Genomic DNA, 24,121 nt, shown 5'->3' with positions numbered 1-24,121 from the left:
ATAAATATATGAATAAAATAAAATGAAATACTAATCATCATCCAGAACCAAAAATTTGAGAGAAAAAAAATAGCTAGTTTTTTTTTTCAAACAAATAATCCCATTTAAAAACACATTAGTAAGTCTCAGAAGAATCACAGAGGTAAGTTAAAAAACACTCATAAGTATTTAAGAATTCTCATCAGGGGGCCGGGCACGGTGAATCAAGCCTGTAATCCCAGCACTTTGGGAGGCTGAGACGGGTGGATCACGAGGTCAGGAGATCCAGACCATCCTGGCTAACACGGTGAAACCCTGTCTCTACTAAAAATAAAAAAATTAGCCGGGCGTGGTGGCGGGTGCCTGTAATCCCAGCTACTCATGCGGCTGAGGCAGGAGAATGGCATAAACCCGGGAGGCGGAGCTTGCAGTGAGCTGAGATCCAGCCACTGCACTCCAGCCTGGGCTACAGAGCGAGACTCCGTCTCAAAAAAAAAAAAAAAAACAAAAGAGAATTCTCATCAGAATACATTTTACCTCTAGGTTAAGAATTATAACCTATGAGCAGGGCACGGTGGCTCATGCCTGTAATCCCAACACTTTGGCAGGCTGAGGCAGGTGGATCACTTGAGGTCAGGAGTTTGAAACAAGCATGGCCAACATGGTGAAACCCTGTCTCCACTAAAAATACAAAAACTAGCTGGGCATGGTGGTGTGTGCCTGTAATCCCAGCTACTCAGAAGACTGAGGCCGGAAAATCGCTTGAACCCAGGAGGAGGAAGTTGCAGTGAGCTAAGATCGTGCCACTATACCCCAGCCTGCATGACTCAAAAAAAAAAAAAAAAAAGTTATAACCTATAACCTTAACCTATTAATATTCAGGCCTTTGATAAAACAAGAAGTCACTTTTAAGTAAAAGCAAAAGGATAATTCAATATTATAAGGGTTATACTTGAAATATTATTTTCCTAATACTGTCAATTAAACCTATACACAAGGAGGCCAGACACGGTGGCTGATGGCTGTAATCCTAGCACTCTGCAAGACTGAGGTGGGTGGATCAATTGAGGTTAGGAGTTGAAGACCAGCCTGGTCAAAATGGTGAAACCCTGTCTCTACTAAAAATACAAATTTAGCCACACGTGGTGGTGCGCACCTGTAATCCCAGCTACATGGGAGGCCGAGGCACGAGAATACCTTGAACTTGGGAGTCAGAGGTTGCAGTGAGCCAAGATCACACCACTGCACTCCAGCCCAGATGACAGGGCAAGACTCTGTCTCAAAAAATATATATAAATCAAAAAGCAAAAAACTTTACGCAAAGAAAAGTCTGTATCCATAAATATGACAATCTGCTAAGGTAATGGAATGCACCTTTCTTGGAAGGCCTGAAGTCCAACTATATCTTCTTCTGGTTCTCCATGTTTATAGAAATGAAGTCCAAGACCTTGAGGATCTTTTTTCTCTGCAGCCGTAAGAGAAAGTTCCACCACACCCTCATAAAATCTCACTGATGGGAAAGAAAAGAATGAAGGCCTATGACTTACTACTAAGTTGGATACATTTTTCCTTAGCTGGCACATAAAAATAATGGTCAAGGTTTTGTTTCTACTGTACAATAGTGACCCTGCTAACATAAAATATTTCTGATAGGTCTTCAGAAGAAAAGAGTCTTAACATGCCTAAAAGGCATCTGTTAAATGTATTTCTTCATTGGGGGCCGGGTGTGTAATCCCAGCACTTTGCGAGGCTGAGGCAGGCAGATCACGAGGTCAGGAGTTCGAGACCAGGCTGACCAACATGGTGAAACCCCGCCTCTACTAAAAATACAAAAATTAGCCGGGCGTGGTGGCACACGCCTGTAATCCCAGTTACTCAAAAGGCTGAGGCAGGAGAATCACTTGAACCGGGGAGGCAGAGGTTGCAGTGAGCCGAGATTGCACCACTGCACTCCAGCCTGGGCGACACAGTGAGATTCTGTCTCAAAAAAAAACCCAAAAAACCAAAAAACCAAAAACAAAAACCTGTATATATATATATATATATCTTCATTGGAAAAAAAAGATCATATTTCAAACAACAAAAAGGAAAGTTTTAGTTCCCTACGGGAGGGGGGAAAATACCTTGGGATTAAATATAGTATCTGTGCAAACAGAGCCTTTACATTATGTTAGATTAGATTTAAAGTAATTTTTTTAAAAGTAAGCAGATTATACCTTAAAACTAAAAAAATTTTAAATACCTGAAAAATAAATGTAATCCAGAGCAATCCAAAACATACAGTAATTGAACTGGACAAGAACTGAAATTCTAATGCTAAAAAGTTACATATTTCAGCCAGGTGCAGTGGCTCACGTGTGTAATCTTAGCACTTTGAGAGGCTGAGATGGGTATATCACCTGAGGTCAGGAGTTCTAGACCAGCCGGGCCAACATGGTGAAACCCTCTCTCTACTAAAAATATAAAAATTAGCTGGGTAGGCCGGGCGCGGTGGCTCAAGCCTGTAATCCCAGCACTTTGGGAGGCCGAGACGGGCGGATCACGAGGTCAGGAGATCGAGACCATCCTGGCTAACACGGTGAAACCCCGTCTCTACTAAAAATACAAAAAACTAGCTGGGCGAGGTGGCGGGCGCCTGTAGTCCCAGCTACTCGGGAGGCTGAGGCAGGAGAATGGCGTAAACCCGGGAGGTGGAGCTTGCAGTGAGCTGAGATCCGGCCACTGCAGTCCAGCCTGGGCTACAGAGCAAGACTCCGTCTCAAAAAAAAAAAAAAAAAAAAAATTAGCTGGCTATTGGCCGGGCGCGGTGGCTCACACCTGTAATCCCAGCACTTTGGGAGGCTGAGGTGGGCGGATCATGAGGTCAGGAGATCGAGACCATCCTGGCTAACACAGTGAAACCCTGTCTCTACTAAAAATACAAAAAACTAGCCAGGCGTGGTGGCAGGCACCTGTAGTCCCAGCTACTTGGGAGGCTAAGGCAGGAGAATGGCGTGAACCTGGGAGGCAGAGCTTGCAGTGAGCTGAGATCATGCCACTGCACTTCAGCCTCGGCAACAGAGAGAGACTCCATCTCAAAAAAAATAAATAAATAAATAAATATATAAATAAAAATTAGCTGGGCATGGTGGTGCGTGCCTGTAATCCCAGCTACCAGGGAGGCTGAGGCAGGAGAACTGTTGCAACCTGGGAGGCGGAGGCTGCAGGGAGCTGAGATCGTGCCACTGTACTCCAGCCTGGCTGACCGAGAGAGACTCCGTCTCAAAAAACAAACAAACAAACAAACAAACAAAACTTATACATTTCAAAAGATAAAAAGACCATTACAGCTTCTGCAGGTCAGTGTAGTCATCAAATACTGCAACACAATGATACGACATTCCTACGTCCTTTCACTCGGCCTCTGATGTTGAAAGAAGATTTGCGTCTGGAAAGTGGCTTTTCATTAGCTCGCTTCATTCATACACTATCATTTATCTTCTGAGTTGAGTAAAAGATACAAGAAACATTTTATTTCTCACCTTGTCTATACTGAGCACAAACATTGGAAAGGTCCACTTGATTGCTAATTTTTTGATATTCCTTTAATGATTCCCTTAACATTCTTTCTTTTTCAGTCTTATTTTGAACTTGTCGGGAACGCTGGAGAAGCTCATTTGCCTAGAAGAGGAGATAACAAGAACTTAAAAATACATAAAACCAAGCAGACAGATGATGCTGTCAACTAAGTTTTAGTCTATGTCTATATTTATATATGATTATTATCATTAAAAATGAAAACAACTCTACAAACTTACTTCTTAATTTTAGGCAGAAAAGTTTTTGACCAAAAATTCCTAGCTATTCTTAATTCCTCTCACAAATATGTTAAGCAAGAGAGCTTTTGTCTGGTAATTATCTTGCCTAGTCAATACATTATTGGGCAGCAGGCAGTCCATGCGACACTCATTTATTTATTTTTTCCACCTGTAGGAAAGGATCAATAAAAATGCCCCCATTAACTCTAATTCACCAAAAGATTTACTTGAAGTTTTAGTACTTTTCCTTAACTTCTAAGGAGATAAATTTACAAATTTACAAATTTTCTTAATTTGTAAATTTAGTGATTTTTCTTAATTTCTCACTTTTGACTTTTTAATATGGCCTAGAAACACTATCAAAGATTCTTTATGGGCCAGGAGCAGAGGCTCATGTCTATAAATCCCAACACTTTGCAAGGCCGAGGCAGGCGGAGGTCAGGAGTTCAAGACCACCCTAGACAACATGGTGAAACCGTGTCTCTACCAAAAATATAAAAAATTAGCCGGGTGTGGTGGTGCACACCTGTAATCCCAGCTATTTGGGAGGCCAAGGCAGGAGAATCACTTGAACCTGAGAGGTGGAGATTGCAGTGAGCTGAGATCGTGCCATTGCACTCCAGCCTGGGCGACAGGGCAAGACTCCGTCTTATAAATAAATAAATAAATAAATAAATAAATAAAAATATATAAAAAAAATAGAAGATTCTTCATGAAAAACTTAAAGGAGGGCCGGGCATAGTGGCTCACACTTATAATCCCAGCACTATGGGAGGCTGAGGCAGGAGGATCCGCTTGAAGCCAAGAGTTCAAGACTAGCCTGTACAACAAATCGGAACACGTCTCTATGAAAAAGAAAAAATTTGGCTGGGTGCAGTGCTGCACACCTGTAGTCCCCAGCTACGTGAGAGGACTGCTTGAGTCTAGGACTTAGACACTGCTGTGAGCTATGATCACAGCACTGCACTACAGCCTAAGCAACAGAGTGAAAACCTGTGTCAAATAAATAAACAAAAATATTTTTAAAAAGAAAAGCTAAGCTTAAAAGAGTATACACAGGTTTTAAGAAGCCACATATTCCAACCCCTTTCTTAGATGAGGATCCTGAGGCTAGGAGAGGTTAAGAGATCTAACTGACTGAGGTCCTATATTAAGTGAAACAAGATGGTTCATCATACATGATACCTCTTATAACTAACAATGAAATAGATAATAAAGTATCATACCTTGGAACAAATGGCATCATCAGTGCTATACAGAAGTGGGCAGATATCCTGCAAATGTAAACTAATGCCATCAACAGCGGCATTATCTCTGATGTAGCAGTTGATAAGAGAAGCAATTAATGCCCCTGTGAGTTCTTTGTCCCTGATTACAAGATCTTTAAAGGTGGTGATCTTCAGCTGCTCTTGAAGTTCCTAGGAGCATAAAACTTTTCTATCACAATTATAAAAATACCATAGTACTAAACATAATGAAATTATTGTAATAACTTAAAATAACCTAAACATTGATAGACTCTGTAATTGAAAAGTGAAAATATACTAATTAGTAGAAACAAATTTTTGCAAACTTACATAAAATCATACAGAGTTGGAAAAGAACGTACAGTAGATCTAGTCCAAAACTCTCACTTTCCAAATGAGAAAAGTAAAGCTTAAGTAGAGCCAAAACTAGAGCCAGATCTCCTTGCTTTGGTTATAAAATGGAAAAAACAATCACTTGGCTACATTTGAAAATCTTGGGCTTACATTTTACTTCTTCCTAAATACTGTTAGAATTCCATTATTCTAGACCTTATAATATTGGAGTTTAATCTGTATTGTGAACAAATGTGCTTGTCCAAATGAAGCTCTAAAGTATTGATTTATACTACAGCAAAAGATTCTGTTAGTGATGTGACTGCTATCTCTTTTTTCTAAATTCAAGGAAATATCGAAACTGTGTTAAAATTCTTGAACAAATCTTTAATTTGCATTCATTGAGCACACAATTGGTGATGTAAGGAAGAGAGCTTTGAAGATGGATCACAAAAACATACCCAGGATAAAAACCTACCTACAATATATTTATCACTCAATAAAACTCAAAATTATTCTACTTGGTATGAAAACACTAACAGTTTCATAATTAAATATATTAGCTTGAATTTTTAAAAAGAAAAAACAGTATCTATTCATTGGACACTAGTAGAAAGAATTAGGAGATTGCCTTCTAACGTTGAAAAATGGTATACAAGAGTCAAAAATTAAGCATTTCAGAGTAATGAAATATCCATATAGGACAGGAAAATTTTTTTTTTACAGAATTGCAGCTAGTAACTGGGGAAGGAATCACAGATTTAAAATATTCTTTTGGCCGGGCACAGTGGTTCATGCCTGTAATTCCAGCACTTTGATAGGCCAAGGTGGGTGGATGACCTGAGGTCGGGAGTTCAACACCAGCCTGGCCAACATGGTGAAACCCTGTCTCTACTAAAAATACAAAAATCAGTCAGGCATGGTGGCACATGCCTGTAGTCCCAGCTACTCGGGAAGCTGAGGCAGGAGAATTGCTTATACCCAGGAGGTGGAAGTTGCAGTGATCTGAGATCGCTCCACAGCCCTCCAGCCTGGGTGACAGAACGAGACACTGTCTCAAAAAAATAAAAAATGAACAAATAAATATTCCCCTTTTGTAATCCTAAATGAAATAATAAATTCCAGCAATGATTATCAATGGATGATTAAAGTCTGATGGAGAATTCCACAATGGCAGTATTAGGCTTACTACTTGAATCCAGCAATCCATCTCAGTATCACTAAAAGGACAATGATACCTTTTGTGTCTTCTAACAGTCTGATGAACAAACCACTAGCTATGAAGTATTCTATTCTTCCTCAAAAAAGGAGCTGAACTGAATCAAGCCTATATAATAAACTTCCATTTTATAGAAAATGCAGGAGATAGAGGAAGAAGTTCACTACAAAGAGGGTTTAAAAAAAAAAAGCCTTAGAATGTCCTTACAATGCTGGACATTCTACTGGATTGATGATTGGATTTCTACAAGGCAACAGCAAGGAAAAGAAAAAGAAGGAAAGACTGCTTCAGATTGAAACAGATGAAAGATAAACAATAAATTCCACGAGCAAACCAACTAAACTGTTTAGATCCTGATTTGAATGAACCAAACTGTAAAAAGACATTTTTCAGACAGATTTTGCTATCAAATATTGATAGTTAATATTGGTAACTATCCAACCTAGGAGATACGGTAAAAACCCATCTCTACCAAAAAAAAAAAAAAAAAAAAAAAAATTAGCTAGGCATAGTGGTGTGTGCCTATAGTACCAGCTACTCGGGAGGCTAAAGTAGGAGAATCACTGGAGCCCCGGGAGGTCAAGGGTGCAGTGAGTTGTGATCGTGCTACTGCACTCCAGACAGAGCAAGACACTGTCTCAAGAAAAACTGGTAACTGTGATAATGACATTGTTGTTATTCAAGGAACTATTTTTTTTAAGAAACACAATATCTTGAAAATGCTGAATGAGTCAAATGTATGTGGGAGTTACAGTTTTTGCTCTACTTCTGTATACGTTCAGAAATGCTCACAAATAAAATGTAGGAATAAATTTCCTCTATATATTCTAACAGCAGTTGCCGGGCACGGTAGGTCACGCCTGTAATCCTAGCATTTTGGGACGCTGAGGCAGGTGGATTACCTGAGCTTAGGAGTTCGAGATCAGCCTGGGCAACACAGTGAAACCCAGTCTCTACTAAAATACAAAAAATTAGCTGGGCATGGGTGGCGTGCACCTGTAATCCCAGCTACTTGGGAGGCTGAGGCAGGAGAATTGCTAGAACCCGGGAGGCGGAGGTTGCAGTGAGCCGAGATCGTACAACTGCACTTTGGCCTGGGCGACAGAGTGAGACTCCATCTCTAAAATAACAACAACAACAAAAATACATACATAAAATGAAGTAGGAGTGGTTTGTGTGTGTGTGTGTGAGAGACAGAGAGACAGGGTTCACTCTGTCACCCAGGCTAGGATGCAGTGGCACAATCACGGCTAACTGGTGCCTCAACCTCCCAGGCTCAAGTGCTCCTCCCACTTCAGTTTCCCAAGTAGCTGGGACTACAGGCATGTGCCACCACACGACTAATTTATTTTTTTATTTTTAGTAGAGATGGGTCCTGACATCTTGTCCAGGACAGTGCTGAACTCCTAGGCTTAAGTGATCCTCCTGCCTCAGCCTCCCAAAGTGCTGGGATCGCAGGCGTGAGGCACGGTGCCCAGTCAAGACTCTGTCTCAAAAAAAAAAAAAAAAAAAAAGGGTATTTAATTTAGGTTGTTGGGTCCTTTGAAATTATATGCAAAAGTCTGTGTGTCCATGTTGATGTGCATTTCTTTAAGGGTAGTGAGAGATAGCTTTTATCAGATTCTCAGAAGAACCTGTAGCTCAAATAAAGGTTATAGTCCACTGTTTTAAAAAATATGTTTTGTAAAGTATGATTTCATTCACATAACCACAAGTAAAAACTTGTGGCTTTGAAAAAAATAGGTCCCCCAAGTTAGTAAGCTTTTGTGCAATCTTCCTATAACATACTAACTTGATTATTAATGTAAATGCTTCCCAAAATAATCTCCTCCAAAGCCAAAATACTCATCCAAAAAAATCCAAATACAGTATTAATGGTACAATCATAAAAAAATAAAAAAAACTTACCTTCTGAAGTTCTGCCACAATGACAGTGAATTGATGTTCACAAAGAAGTTTCCATAAAGCCAGAGCCTGATATGATTTTCGGACCAACTGCTGAATTGCCTGAAGTGAAATCTTTTCACTTAGTTGAGCCTCTAATGAGAAAACAAAACTAATAAATTATTATAAAATAACATAGGTTAAGATGCTTTATTTCAAATAAAAACCATAGTTAAGGTTGAAATCCCCATTGTTTTCCTCCCAGCCCCCATTAGAGGCAACTATGATAATCAGTAGTATTTATGTTTTTATCTTCTCTCTGTGTCTGTATATATATATGCTTCTGTGTTTGTGTAGATAAACATAAACCATCAAAATATTGATGCATGGCCGGGCAGAGGCTCACGCCTGTACTCCCAGCACTTTGGGAGGCCGAGGCAGGTGGATCACACGGTCGGGAGATCGAGACCATCCTGGCTAACATGGTGAAACCCCGTCTCTACTAAAAATATAAATAATTAGCCGGGGAGGATGGCGGGCGCCTGCAGTCCCAGCTACTCGGGAGGCTGAGGCAGGAGAATGGCGTGAACCCAGGAGGTGGAGCTTGCAGTGAGCCGAGATTGCACCACTGCACTCCAGCCTGGGCAACAGAGCAAGACTCCATCTCAAAAAGAAAAAAAAAATTGCTGTATTTTTAATAAATACACCATTGCTTTTTCTACTCAGTTATATGTTCGCAGGCTATCTACACTGATAAATATAAATCTAGTACATTTATTTTCACTACTGAGTGTTCCATCATGTAAGTATACCACAATTTGGCCCATTTTTCACTTGGAGGACATTACATTGTTTCTAGTATTTTGAAAATAAAACAATGATGCAATAAATATTCTTAAAGAACATCTCCTAGAAAGCACAGTAAAGTTAGTCTAGGACTGAGTTTCTCAAACCCTAGATCAACATGCATTGGCGAGTCATGAAATCAGTTTAGTCAGTGATGATAGCTTTTCGCGCACCCCTCAAAATATAGAAAGTAGAAAAGAATTCAAAAAAGAAAGAAATATCAGAGTATAAAACAAGTAGAATTACTTCAGGAAAATCTATTTTAGTTTGTATGTATGCTTTTAAACATCTGAGTCATAATGTAAGATATATTTATTTTCTTTTTTCCCCTGAGATGGAGTCTTGCTCTGTTGCCCAGGCTGGAGTGCAGTGGTACAATCTCAGCTCACTGCAACCTCTGCCTCCTGGGTTCAAGTGATTCACCTGCCTCCGCTTCCCGAGTAGCTGGGATTACAGGCACCCACCACCACGCCCACCTAATTTTGGCATTTTTTTGTAGAGACAGGGTTTCACCATGTTGGCCAGGCTGGTCTCAAACTCCTGACCTCAAATGATCTGCCTGCCTTGGCCTCCCAAAGTGCTAGGATTAAAGGCGTGAGCCGCTACACCTGGCCATGTAAGATATATTTCTTACTGTGGGAAAAAGTTTGAAAAAAACTCCTTTAAGGATATATACCTAGAAGTGAAACTATCAGCTTTCAGAATATATGTTTAGCTTTTACCGGATATGATCAAATTGCTCTCCAAAGCAGTTGTTTCAGTATAAACTGCCAGCAATTCAAATGCTCCTATTTGTACAAATCCTCACCAATGTTTAGTAACGTAATCTCAAAGCCATACTGAAATATCATTAGCCGCTCACAAAAAAAATTTGCAAAATGGTGGATGGGCACAGTGGCTCATGGCTGTAATCCCAGCACTTTGGAAAGCCGAGGTGGGAGGATCACTTGAGGCCATGAGTTTGAGACCAGCTTGGCCAACATGGCAGAACTCCACCTCTACTAAAAATCCAAAAATTAGCCAGGCGTGGTGGCACATGCCTGTAATCCCACTTACTCAGGTGGCTGAGCCACGATTATTGCTTGAACGCAGGAGGTGGAGGTTGCAGTGAGCCAAGATGGCACCATTGTACTCCAGCCTGGGCAATAGAGCAAGACTCTGTCTCGAAACAAAACAAAACAGAACAGAACAGAAACAAAATTGGAGGATAGGCAAACAATTTCAACATTTTTTAAAAAAGAGAAAAAATTTAAGGCTGGGCACAGTGGCTCACGCCTGTAATCCCAGCACTTTGGGAGGCTGAGGCGGGCGGATCACAAGGTCATTGGATCAAGACCATCCTGGCTAAAAGAGTAAAACCCGTCACTACTAAAAATACAAAAAATTAGCTGGGTGTGGTGGCAGGTGCCTGTAGTCCCAGCTACTTGGGAGGCTGAGGCAGGAGAATGGCGTGAACCTGGGAAGCGGAGCCTGGGCGACAGAGTGAGACTCCATCTCAAAAAAAAGAAGAGAGAGAAAAAATTTAAAAGACAGTAAAAAAGAATTTACAAAATGATGAATAGAAACCTAGGGTCCTGAGTAGGGAAGAAAGTAGCTTGGGACAAAAGTAAATGGTTGAGTGTTGAGAAAGTTCTATTGGCCAGGCGTGGTGGCTCACGCAAGTAATCGCAGCATTTTGGGAGGCTGAGTTGGGCGGATCACCTGAGGTCATGAGTTTAAGACCGGCCTGGCCAAAGTGGCAAAACCCTGTCTCTACTAAAAACACAAAAACTAGATAGGCATGGTGGCACACGCCCGTGATCCCAGCTACGTGAGAGACTGAGGCAGGAGAATCGCTTGAACCTGGGAAGCAGAGGTTGCAGGGAGCCAAGATTGCGCCACTGCATTCCAGCCTTGGTGAAGAAGCTAGACTCCATCTCAAAACAAACAAACAAACCAGAAAGTTCTATCACGGCCAGAAAAAGTAACGCTAACCCTAACAATGGAAGGCAAAAGAACTTAAAAAAAATTAAATGGCACAAAAAGTTCATGCAATAACTTATTATTCTTCTAACTTGTATCTGGAATAACTGAAGATTATGAGAACTTTTCAGTTGCCTTATTCTTTCCTTGTTACTAGTTATAATTGATAAAAAGCACAACGAAATATTTGACTCATATTTTTAGCCCTATAAAAAGGCATATTACTAATCATTAGGGAAACGCAAATCGAAATCCCAATGAGATGCCATTCCATGTACATTAGGATGGCTATACATAAAAGGACAGAAAAATGACAAATGTTGGCAAAGATGTGAAGAAACTGGAACCTTTGTGCATTGCTACTAGAAGTATAAAATGCTGTAGCTGGCCAGGCGCAGTGGCTCACACCTGTAATCCTAGCACTTTGGGAGGCCGAGGTGGGTGGATCACCTGAGGTCAGGAGTTCAAGACCAGCCTGGCCAACATGGTGAAACCCTCTCTATACTAAAAATACAAAAATTAGCTGGGTGTGGTAGCCTGTAACCGCAGCTACTCGGGAGGCTGAGGCAGAATTGCTTGAACCTGGGAGGTGGAGGTTGCAGTGAGCCAAGATCGCACCATTGCACTCCAGCCTGGGCGACAAGAGTGAAACTCCGTATCAAAAAGAAATAAAGATAAACATAAACATAAAATGCAGTAGCTGCTATGAAACAGTATGGCGGTTCATCAAAAAATTAGTAATAGAATTACTATATGACATAGCAATTCCACTTCTGGGTATATATACCCAAAAGAACTGAAAGCAGAGACTTTAATTCCTATTTGTTCACCCATGTTAATGGCAGCATTGTTCACAATAGCCAAAAAACGGAAGTAACTCAGCATCCATCAACAAATGAATGGATAAAAGTGTAGTATGTGTGCACATATGCACATACACACAATAGAAATTACTCAATCTTAAAAAGGAAGGAAGTTCTGACACGTTACAACATGGATGAACCTTGAGGACAGTAAGCTAAGTGACATAAGCCTGTCACAAAACGAAAAGCTTGGTGTCATTCTAATAGGGTACCCAGAGTGGTAAAATTCAGAGAAGAAAGTAGATTGGTGGTTGCCAGAGACCTGGGATAGGGGAAAAAAATGGGGGGTTATTATTTCATGGGGACAGAGTGACTTTTGGTGTTTTGTATTTTGTTTTTTAAGACAGAATCTTGTTCTTGTTGCCCAGGCCAGAGTGCAATGGCACAAATTCAGCTCATTGCAACCTCCACCTGCTGGGTTCAAGCGATTCTCCTGCCTCAGCCTCCAGAGTAGCTGAGATTACAGGAGCCTGCCACCACACCTGGCTGATTTTTGTATTTTTGATTGTGACGGGGTTTCACCATGTTGGCCAGGCTGGTCTTGAACTCCGGACCTCTGGTGATCCACCTGCCATGGGCTCCCAAAGTGCTGGGATTATAGGCGAGAGCCACCGTGCCCAGCCCAGAGTGACATTTTGGGGAAGATGACAAAAGTTCTGGAGATGGATATTGGTAATGGGGACATAAAATCAATATCCTGCATGCCACTGAACTGTACACTTAAAAATAGTAAAAACAGGCCAGGCGCAGTGGCTTATGCCTGTAATCCCAGCACTTTGGGAGGCTAAGGCGGGCGGATCACGAGGTCAGGAGATTGAGATCATCCTGCTTAACACGGTGAAACCCCGTCTCTACTAAAAAATACAAAAAAAAAAAAAAAAAATTAGCTGAGCGTGGTGGTAGGCACCTGTAGTCCCAGCTACTCAGAAGGCTGAGGCAGGAGTATGGAGTGAACCTGGGAGGCGGAGCTTGCAGTAAGCCAAGATTGTGCCACTGCACTCCAACCTGGGCGACAGAGTGAGACTCTGTCTCAAAAAAAAAAAAAAGGAAAAGTGGGGCGGGGTGCAGTGGCTCACATCTGTAATCCTAGCACTTTGGGAGGCCAAGGTGGGTGGATCACCAGAGGTTGGAAGTTTGAGACCAGCCTGACCAACATGGAGAAACCCCATCCCTACTGAAAATACAAAATTAGCCCAGTGTGGTGGCACATGCCTCTAATCCCAGCTACTCGGGAGGCTGAGGCAGAAGAATTGCTTGAACCCGGAAGCGGAGGTTGCAGTGAGCCAAGATCGCGCCATTGCACTCCAGCCTGGGAAGCAAGAGTGAAATTCTATCTCAAAAACATAAATAAATAAAAAGTAAAAATGGCAAATTTTATGGTATATACACATTTCACCACAATAAAAAAAAAATCGTAATGAAATAGGTGTGTATCATGTTTTCTGGTGCAGGAAGGAACAAAAATGTATATGCTAAAAGAGGGAAATATACAACATCCATATTATCCTACTTTCTCAATCACACTTTTTTTATTTTTATTTTTGAGGCGGGGTCTCACTCTGTCACCCAGGCTGGAGTGCAATGGCATGATCTCAGCTCACTGAAACCTCTGCCCCCCAGGCTGGAGTGCAATGGCATGATCTCAGCTCACTGAAACCTCTGCCCCCAGGAACAGGTGATTCTCCCAACTCAGCCTTCCAAAGTGGTGGTATTACAGGTGTGAGCCACCACCCCAGACCCAATTACACTGATATTTTAATTACAAATATTTGTGTACAAAGTACATTTTACCAAGAAAAGTCCATTGTTTTCTATTCAAGTAATAAAATTTTACTGAGGTCATGTACGCTTAACTGATGAGAAGCAGTAATTTACCATGAAACTTCCTCTGAAGCTCCTGTTGCATTTGCTGGGGATTTCCGTTTTCAGGACGCATGAATCCTATCAGCCTCTGCTGCACTTTAGCAGTAGTACTGAAACAGAAATTGCAGAATGTGTGTGTTTATAACAGCTTTATTGAGATATAACACATACTTACACAGTACAATTCAAACATTTAATATGTATAATTTTTAAAAATAATTCATAAGGTAGGGCAACCATCACCAGAAGGGCTGGTTGCCAAAAAAAAAAAAAAAAAAAAAAATTGACAAATAAGAAAGAATCCTTAGAATTAAAAATTTGATGGCCAAAAAAATTTATGAGACAGACTAAACAGATGCTACTTAAAATGACTAAGATTAAATCAATTAAATGACTGAGAACACATCAGCTATAAATTTTCCTAATCTGTAGAAAAAAAAGATCAACCAAAAAGAGGGGGTAAAGGAGAGAAAGGAAGGAAATTACGGAAGAGAAGAAACAAGCTAGATACAAGAGAGTAATATGATTCTCCAAAGAGAATGGGACAGAAGAAATATAGATTGAGTATCCCTAATAAAAAAAATCTAACATCTGAAATGCCCCCAAATCTAAAACGTTTTGCACATCAGCATGATGCTCAAAGGAAATGCTCATTGGAGCATGCTGGATTTCACATTTTCGGAATAGGGATGCTCAACCTAAGTATAATGCAAATACTTAAAAATCCAAAAAACCGTGAAAGCCAAAACACTTCTGGTTCCAAACAGTTCAGATAAGGGATACTCAATGTGTACCACGATACATAAAAAACAGGAGAAAAAAACTGATTAAAGCCAAGACGTTCATTCTAAAGGCTCACTGAGAGCTGTAAAGAAGATATACCTAAAGACATCATGTTGTGATTTTTGAATTTTGGTAATAAAAAGAAAAAAGCACAAAAAAATTTCAAAGTCAACACTAAGTCACTTACAAAGGAAAGAGAATCATACAGGTAATGTACTTTTTCATCTACAACATTAAACTTTGGCAAGAAAATGGTGCAAAATGTATACGAAGATCTGAGAAATGGTCTATGATCTTAAAATTCCACATTAACTGGGCAATAAAAACGAACAAAACATGAATACATACTACAACATAAATCTCAAACATGAGCCCCAAAAACACACTAAGTGAAAGAAGCCAGACTCCAAGACCACACAGTATGATTCTGTTTATATGACATGTCAAGAATAGGCACATCTACAGAAATAGAGCAGATCAGTAAGTGTGTGGGACTAAGAAGTGGGAATGGAAAGTGACTGCTAATTGACATGAGTTATGTCTCCTAGATAATCGAAGTGTGCTAAAATTGGACTGTGGTAATGGTTGCACAATTCTATGAATTTACTAAAAGTCACCAAACTGAATATTCAAAATGAGTAAATTTAGTGGTATGTAAAGTAGATCTCAAAAATCTGTTTAAAAAATTTCCATACTCAATGAAACTAATGTTACAGAAATCCAGGGGCTGGTTGAAATTAGGACATATAATTGATTAATTATTGATATAATTCTATTGTTAAACAGGGAAAATGATATGATCATCTCTGTAAAATGCAGTAAATACATTTGACAAACTCACTTACTGAATATGTTAAGCATATTCAATATGTTAAATATATGAATATGCTAAACATATTCAATAAGGGCTGAGTGCAGATGGCTCATGCCTATAATCCCAGGATTTTTTGAGGCCAAGACAGGAGGATCGCCTAAGCCCAGGAGTGCAAGATCAACATGGGCAACACAGTCAGACCTTGTCTCTACAAAATATGAAATAAAAAAATTAGCTGAGCATGGTGGCATGTGCCTGTAGTCCCAGCTACTCAGGAGGCTGAGGTGGGAGGATCACTTGAAGCTGGGAGGTCAAAGTTGTGGTGGGCCATGATCGTGCCACTGCACTCCAGCCTGGGCAAGAGTGAGACCCATCTCAAAAAACAAAACCAAAAAACACCTCAGTAAGGGAGGATGCAGTGGGTCATGCCTGTAATCCCAGCACTTTGGGAGGCTAAGGAGGGAGCATCACTTGAGGCCAAGAGTTTGAGACCAGCCTGAGCAACACAGTGAGACCCTATCTCTGAGAAAAATAAGAAAAAATCAGCCAGTTGTGGCAGCACACGCCTGTAGCCCCAACTACTCAGGCGGCTGAGTTTGAAGTTGCAGGGAACAATAATCACACCACTGCACTCCAGCCTCAGTGACAGAGCAAGACTGCCTGAAAAAGAAAAAAAAAAAACAGAGAGAGAGAAAAGACAGAGAGAGATTAGTGGCTGGGCACAGTGGCACACGCTTGTAATCCCAGCACTTTGGGAGGCCGAGGCGGGTGGATAACCTGAGGTTGGGAGATTGAGATCAGCCTGACCAACATGGAGAAACCCTGTCTCTACTAAAAATACAAAATTAGCTGGGCGTGGTGGCTCATGCCTGTAATCCCAGCTACTCGGGAGGCAGAGGCAGGAGAATTGCTTGAACCCAGGAGGCGGAGGTTGCAGCGAGCCGAGGATCACACCATCGCAGTCCAGCCTGGGCAATAAGAGTGAAACTCCGCCTCGTCTCAAAAAAAAAAGAGACAGAGAGAGATTACCTTGTGCAGACAGGAGAAAGCAAGTAGAGCTAGAAAAGATGGAAAAGATGAAACTATCTCTATCTGCATATGACAGAACTGCATATGTGAAAATTCAAGAAACATCAAAATTCAAAAACATCTTGCTAAAAACTAAAGAGAAATGAGTAATTAAGAGAAATCAGAAGTAGATTAGAAAATTTACATATAATTGTAGATGTAATGGTAAAATTCAATTAACAAAAGACCACAATGTTGGAAAAAAAACCAAACAAACTAAAAACATCTGACAAGTAAAATTCCAGATAATTTGGAGGGAGAGCTATGGCAGAAGGCAAGGAAAGGAAATAATAGATTTTGTTAAATTATTAATGGTGACTGAGATGTATGTCTGTTAGAATTTAAAACTAATAGAGGAAGAAATATCATATATAGAACTTCTTAATTGGTGTTTAAGTAGAGAGAGGCCAGATCAATCCAATACAATAAGGAAATGGCAAAGGGAAGAAAATAAACAAAAAGCACAAATTCAGGATGGAGAGAAAAAAATCAAACATTTAACTAGGTCAGATGCAGTGGCTCACACCTGTAATACCAGCACTCTGGGAAGCTGAAGCAGGTGGATTATCTGAGGTCAAGAGTTCAAGATCAGCCTGGCCAACATGGCAAAACCCTGTCTCTACTACAAATACAAAAATTAGCCAGGCATAGTGGTGTGGGGCTGTAATCTGAGCTACTTGGAAGACTGAGGCAGGAGAATCGCTTGAGTCAGGGAGGTGGATGTTGCAGTGAGCTGAGATTGCACCACTACACTGCAGCCTGGGCGACAGAGCAAGACTCTGTCTCCAAAAAAACCAAACCAAAACAATAAACCACATTTAACTAATCCCAATAAAATGGGAAGGAGGTAAGTTCTCCTACTTAAAAGATAAAGACAGGCCGGGTGTGGTGGCTCACCCCTGTAATCCCAGCACTTTGGGAGGCACTTTGGGAGCCTGAGGCAGGCGTATCATGAGGTCAAGAGATGGAGACCATCCTGGCCAACATGGTGAAACCCCATCTCTACTAAAAATACAAAAATTAGCCAGGCATGGTGGTACATGCATGTAATCCCAGCTACTCAGAAGGCTGAGGCAGGAGAATTGCTTAAACCTGGGAGGCGGAGGCTGCAGTGAGCTGAGATCGCACCACTGCACTCCAGCCTGGGCGATAGAGCAAGACTCTGTCTCGGGGGAGGAAAAAAACCAGAAAAAAAAACCAAAAAAAACAACCATATATATATATATACACACACACACACACACACACACAAAGTATGAACAATGTTACATAAAAGTGTACTTAGACTCTATTTTTGCTTTTAAAGACGTGTACATTTATGTACGCTTTATTATTTGTTTTTTCTTTTTGAGACAGAGTTTCGCTCTTATTGCACACGTTGGAGTGCAATGGCACTATCTCGGCTCATCGCAACCTCTGCCTCCCAGGTTTAAGCGAAATTCTCCTGCCTCAGCCTCCCTCCTAGCAGGAATTACAAGCATGTGCCACCACGCCCGGCTAGTTTTGTATTTTAGCAGAGACGGGGTTTCTTCATGTTGGTCAGGCTGGTCTCGAACTCCCGACCTCAGATGATCCGCCCGCCTCAGCCTCCCAAAGTGCTGGGATTACAGACGTGAGCCACCGCGCCCGGCCTATTTATATGTTTTTGTAGTGACAAGGTCACCTATATTGCCTAGGCTGGTCTCACACTCCTGGTTTCAAGCAATCCTCCTGCCTTGGCTTTCCAAAGTGTTGGGATTATAGATGTGAGCCACTCTGCCCAGTCTATATATGCTTTAAAAAGATTATACTCTAATAACCCGTTAACAATTGTAAGGAGTGATGTGACTCCCCGAATGCAATGTGATTATTATTTTTTCAACAAAAAGTCTGTATTATTTTAGAGGCTTAAAAATATCCATTCTTGGCTGCGCATGGTGGCTCACGCCTGTAATCCCAGCACTTTGGGAGGCCAAGGTGGGCAGATCACGAGGTCAGGAGATGGAGCCCATCCTGGCTAACATGGTGAAATCCCGTCTCTACTAAAAATACAAAAAATGTGCCAGATGTGGTGGCAGGTGCCTGTAGTCCCAGCTACTCAGGAGGCTAAGGCAAGAGAATGAAGTGAACCCGGGAGCAGAGCTTACAGTAAGTCGAGACCACACCACTGCACTCCAGGCTGGGTGACATAGCGAGACTCCATCTCAAAAAAAAAAAAAAAAGAAAAAAAAGAAAAGAAAAGAAAAACTCCATTCTTGCTGGGCATGGTGGATTACCTGAGGTCAGGAGTTTAAGACCAGTCTAGGCTGGGCGCGGTGGCTCAAGCCTGTAATCCCAGCACTTTGGGAGGCCGAGACGGGTGGATCACGAGGTCAGGAAACCATCCTGGCTGACACGGTGAAACCCCGTCTCTACTAAAAAATGCAAAAAACTAGCCGGGCGAGGTGGTGGGCGCCTGTAGTCCCAGTTACTCAGGAGGCTGAGGCAGGAGAATGGCGTAAACCCGGGAGGCGGAGCTTGCAGTGAGCTGAGATCTGCCACTGCACTCCAGCCCGGGCCACAGAGGGAGGCTCCGTCTCAAAAAAAAAAAAAAAAAAAAAAAAAAAAAAACCGGCCAGCCTGGCCAACACAGTGAAACTCCATCTCTACTAAAAATACAAAAATTAGCTGGGCATGGTGGCAGGTGCCTGTAATCCCAGTTACTCAGGAGGCTGAGGCAGGAGAATCGCTTGAACCCAGGAAGGGGAGGCTGCAGTGAGCCAAGGTTGCACCACAGCACTCCAGCCTGGGCGACAAGAGTGATACGCTGTCTCAAAAAAACCCCAAATGTCCATTCTTCGTTGGACGCTGTGGCTCACACCTGTAATCCCAACACTTTGGGAGGCTGAGGCCAGTGGATCACAAGGTCAGGAGTTCGAGACCAGCCTGGTCAACATGGTGAAACCTTGTCTCTGCTAAAAATACAAAGAAGAACTAGCCGGGCATAGTGGTGCACATCTGTAATCTAAGCTACTTGGAGGCTAAGGCAGGAGAATTGCTTCAAGCTGGGAGGTGGAGGTTGCAGTGAGCCAAGATGAAGCCTTTGTACTCCAGCCTAGGCGACAGAGCAAGAGTCCATGTAAACACATGTCCACACAAAAACTTGTACAGGAATGCTCATATCAGCACTCTTATTAGCCAAAAAGGTGAAATAACACAACTATCTATCAACTGATAAACTGAGAAATGAGCCGGGCGCGGTGGCTCACGCCTGTAATCCCAGCACTTTGGGAGGCCGAGGCGGGCGGATCACAAGGTCAGGAGATCGAGACCATGGTGAAACCCCGTCTCTACTAAAAATAGAAAAAATTAGCCGGGCGCAGTGGCGGGCGCCTGTAGTCCCAGCTACGTGGGAGGCTGAGGCAGGAGAATGGCGTGAACCCGGGAGGCGGAGCTTGCAGTGAGTCGAGATTGCGCCACTGCACTCCAGCCTGGGCGACAGAGCGAGACTCCGTCTCAAAAAAAAATAAAAAAAAAAAATAAATAAAAATAAAAAAAAAAATAAACTGAGAAATGAGACAAAGTAGTAATACATGCTACAACAGTCAAACCTGGAAAACCTGCTTAGGGAAAGAAACAGACACCAAAGGTTATCTGTTGCATACTTCCATTTATAGAAATGTTTCTATAAATATTCCATTTATAGAAATATTTCTACAAATATTCCATTTTTATAAATATAGAAATATTCCATTAAAAAAATAGAAACATTCCATTTTAAAAATAACATTTGTATAAATATTCCATTTATATAAATATAACATTTGTATAAATATTCCATTTATGTAAATATAAAATTTATAGAAATATTCCATTTACATAAGTATATTCATATAAATATTTATATATTACATTGTATACTATAAATATTCCATTTGTATAAATATTTATATAAATATTCCAATTTGTATAAATATTTATATAAATATTCCAATTTATATAAATATTCAGAAAAGGCAGATCTGTGGAGACAGAAAGATTAGTGGTTGCCAGGGACTGGGGGAAGGTCCATGAATAATAATGGCTGGTCATGGGCACAGAGTTTCTTCTTGGTGTGATGAAAATGTTCTAGAATTAGACAGTGGTGATGGTTGCATAACCTTGTAGATACACTAAAAATACTAAACTGGACACTTTAAAAGGACCAACTTTATAGTATGCAAATTATCTCAACAAAAAATACAACGAAAAGAAAAAGATGAATTAGTAAACCTCATATATTCTTACTTTGGATTCCCTAATGGTCCTCCTGCAAACTGGGAATTTCTGTCTAGAAATTCCTGCAAACCCTTTAGTTCTTGTAGCACTGACTCTAGCAGTTGGCAGGGAACACTACTTTCAATCTGTAAAAATGAAAGAATTTTCAAAAGTTTAAAAACACACCCTCTGTATAGCTATAATATAAACAATTTTAATTTTGAAATGACTATCTCTATAAATAAAGTTATTTCTTGCATCAATTCACACCTGTTGATCCAAATAATACTTACATACTTCCTCTCCTGCCAGTAACACTGATGCATAATTTACAGTAAAATACAAATATTAAGAAAACATCTTGATTACTTTTATATATTTCTGTATAGTCATTACCTAGACCACAATACAGAAAATCTCCAACACCAAAGAAAGTTTCCCATGTTCCTTTGTAGCCATGAGTCATCCCACCTCCGAGGTAACTACTTTTCTTAGTCCTATCAACATAGATTAATTTTGCAAGTTTTTAAACTTCATATAAATGGAATCACATACTGTGTTAGGCAAATACATTCTTATTCTTAGAAACTTGAACTTTCTTTTTTTTGAGAGAGAGGGTCTTGTTGTTGCCTTGGAGTGTAGTGGTGCGGATCATATCTTACTGCAGCCTTGACCTCCTAAGTTCAAGTGATCCTCCTGTCTCAGCTTCCTAATTAGCTGGAACTACCGGCACGTGCCACTACATCTGACTAATTTTAATCTTATTTTATTTTGTAGAAAAGGGATCTGGCCATGTTGCCCTGGCTGGTCCTGAACTCCTGGGCTCAAGCCTTCCAAAGCACTGGGGTTACAGGCACAGGCCTCTGTGCCCAACTCATGAACTTTAAGAGCCTCACAATTAAAAAATATATTTGGGCTGGGCACACTGGCTCACGCCTGTAATCTCTGCACTTTGGGAGGCCAACGCGGGCAGATCATTTGAGGTCAGGTGTTCGAAACCAGTCTGGCTAACATGGTAAAACCCTGTTTCTACTAAAAATACAAAAAATCAGCTGGACGTGGTGGCACGCGCCTGTAATCCCAGCTACTTGGGAGGCTGAGGCAGGAGAATCGCTTGAACTCAGAAGGCGGAGATTACAGTGGGCCGAGATTGTGCCGTTGCACACCAGCTTGGGCAACAAGAGGGAAACTCTGCCACTGCACTCCAGCTTGGGCAACAAGAGCGAAAAGTAGTCTGTAAAGTATGCCAATTCATGGAAATTAGTGCTGGGTCCATGGAGTTTTTGTTCATATATATGTCAAAGTATTACATAGTAAATTTTGAACAATATTAAGTTGCTGGAATTATCCCTCATGACACCTTATGAGGGAGATATACTACTCCCCTTCTTTTACCATGAGGTATCAGGCTCTGAAATGTTAAGTAATTTACTGATATTCAGACAATCAATGTTAGAGATGAGATTTAAACCTGAAAGTAAGCAGTTTGCTGTCCAAGAACGCAAACATGTACATAAAAGAATAACCTGCCAGGCGCTGAGGCCCCCTGCCTATAATCTTAGCATTTTGGGAAGCAAGGCAGGTGGTTCGCTTGAGTCTAGGAGTTCGAGACTGGCCTGGGCAACATGGTGAAATTCTATCTCTACAAAAAATACAAAAATTAGCCAGGCATGGTGGCGCACGCCTGTAATCCCAGCTACTCAGGAGGCTGAGGTAGGAGGATCACTTGACCCCAGAGGGCAGAGGTTGCAGTAAGCTGAGATTGGGCCACTGTACTCCAGCCTGGGTGACAGAGCATGACCCTGACTCAAAAAAAAAAAAAAAAAAAAAAAAAAGAATAACCTTTGCCATCTTATTTGTGTAATATCAACAAATGCGAAACAATTTAACTATTTATACCATCAACTGGCAACACAAAAATAACAGAGTAATATTATATAGACTTACTGCAGTGATCTCTCTGTTGCCACTCTTGAATATTCTCTCCACAACTAAGCTTGCATCCCAAATGTTTCTGGAACAAAAAATGTTTTAATGATTATGCTGTAAATAAATAAAAAGAATTACAATAAATTTCTCTCTCTAGGAACTTAATGGCTTTATTCAGTTTTTAAAACTTGCAGTGGTTTCATTTAACATTTTACTAAGCTATCTAGAAGAATGGAATACTAGAAAATTGTCATACCTGATGTACCTAAGTTTTTCAGATAATGAAATATTACTTAAGAAAAATCAAAAGGCTCTGTATAATAAATTATAAACAGGAAATGTATAAAGGGGCTCTGTTCTGTTTCATACTTTTAAGCAAATGAGATGAATGAAATCATATATCTCAAATCTGAGAGAAATATATATTAGGCACGATAGCTAAGATAATATGACAGACTGATTGCAAAAACAACCACATTTCTTTATCCCTCCCTATATCTATCCTCTTTGCAGTATGATTTTGATGTCTCTCCCCTAAAAGTGGTCTATTTCCCACCTTTTAAATCTGGGTTGGCCCTGTGACTTCCCTCTGGTCGAGTAAGGTGGAAAAGTGCGTGGTAAGCCAGTTCTGAGCCTAGGATAAAGGTTTTGCAAGTGTCTACTCTTTCTCAAGGAACCCTGCCACCACCAACTAAATAATCCTTGGCTGGCCTGCTGGAGGATGAGAAATCATGTGGAGAACCACTAAGCTGTTTCAGCTTAGGCCATTCTAGACCAGCTGGAAAACATAACCTTGAACATGTGAGAGTCTAGCCAAGATAAGCATAGCTCTCTTTAACTTCACAACTGATTGCCTATCCTTGAGTTAGCCCAGCAAGACAGAACTGCCCTGTTGAACTGTAGACACATGTCACTGAGTTATGGGGAAGTTTGTAACATTGTACATTAATATATATATAGACATACAGTTGGCCTTTGAACAATATGGGCTTGAATTGTGTGGGTCCACATATACACAGATTTTTTCCCACCTATGCTACCCCAATACATCAAAACCAACCCTTCCCCTTTCTACTCCTCAGCCTACTCAGCGTGAAGACAAGGATGAAGACTTTTATGACGATCCATTGCCACTTAATGAATAGTAAATATATTTTCTCTTCCTTATGATTTTCTTAATTTTTTTCTCTACTTTATGGTAAGAGTATAGTGTATAATACATATAACACAAAATATCAGTGTCACATCTGTTTTAGAATTTGTCTAGGAGGTTTTCTGGTTTTTACTAGACTCCCCCACACTCCTACATCATGCAAAAG

At 40.8% G+C, this 24,121-nt stretch overlaps 1 protein-coding gene and 1 non-coding gene across 3 annotated transcripts in view; one reads left to right on the top strand and one right to left on the bottom strand.

Annotated features, from left to right (window-relative positions):
• NUP155 (nucleoporin 155) overlaps nt 1-24,121 on the bottom strand; it is a 76,935-nt gene that overhangs the window by 12,985 nt on the left and 39,829 nt on the right. For both annotated transcript variants that reach the window (XM_037990770.2, XM_073014790.1), the window contains 7 exons: nt 22,821-22,887; nt 20,904-21,019; nt 14,006-14,103; nt 8,484-8,614; nt 5,003-5,194; nt 3,501-3,639; nt 1,354-1,489 (listed from right to left, as the gene is read on the bottom strand). In XM_037990770.2, the coding sequence (XP_037846698.2) occupies nt 1,354-1,489; nt 3,501-3,639; nt 5,003-5,194; nt 8,484-8,614; nt 14,006-14,103; nt 20,904-21,019; nt 22,821-22,887 (879 nt within the window). The remainder of the gene's footprint in view (nt 1-1,353; nt 1,490-3,500; nt 3,640-5,002; nt 5,195-8,483; nt 8,615-14,005; nt 14,104-20,903; nt 21,020-22,820; nt 22,888-24,121) is intronic.
• On the top strand, nt 24,039-24,099 carry LOC119621537 (U7 small nuclear RNA). Its single transcript, XR_005238090.1, has one exon. It is a non-coding gene; the product is annotated as a U7 small nuclear RNA (small nuclear RNA).

This window comes from Chlorocebus sabaeus, chromosome 4 (genome assembly GCF_047675955.1).
Source record: "Chlorocebus sabaeus isolate Y175 chromosome 4, mChlSab1.0.hap1, whole genome shotgun sequence".
NCBI classification, from domain to species: Eukaryota; Metazoa; Chordata; class Mammalia; order Primates; family Cercopithecidae; genus Chlorocebus; species Chlorocebus sabaeus.
Note: the sequence above shows the minus strand (reverse complement) of the source record. Positions and strands in the feature narration are given on the sequence as shown.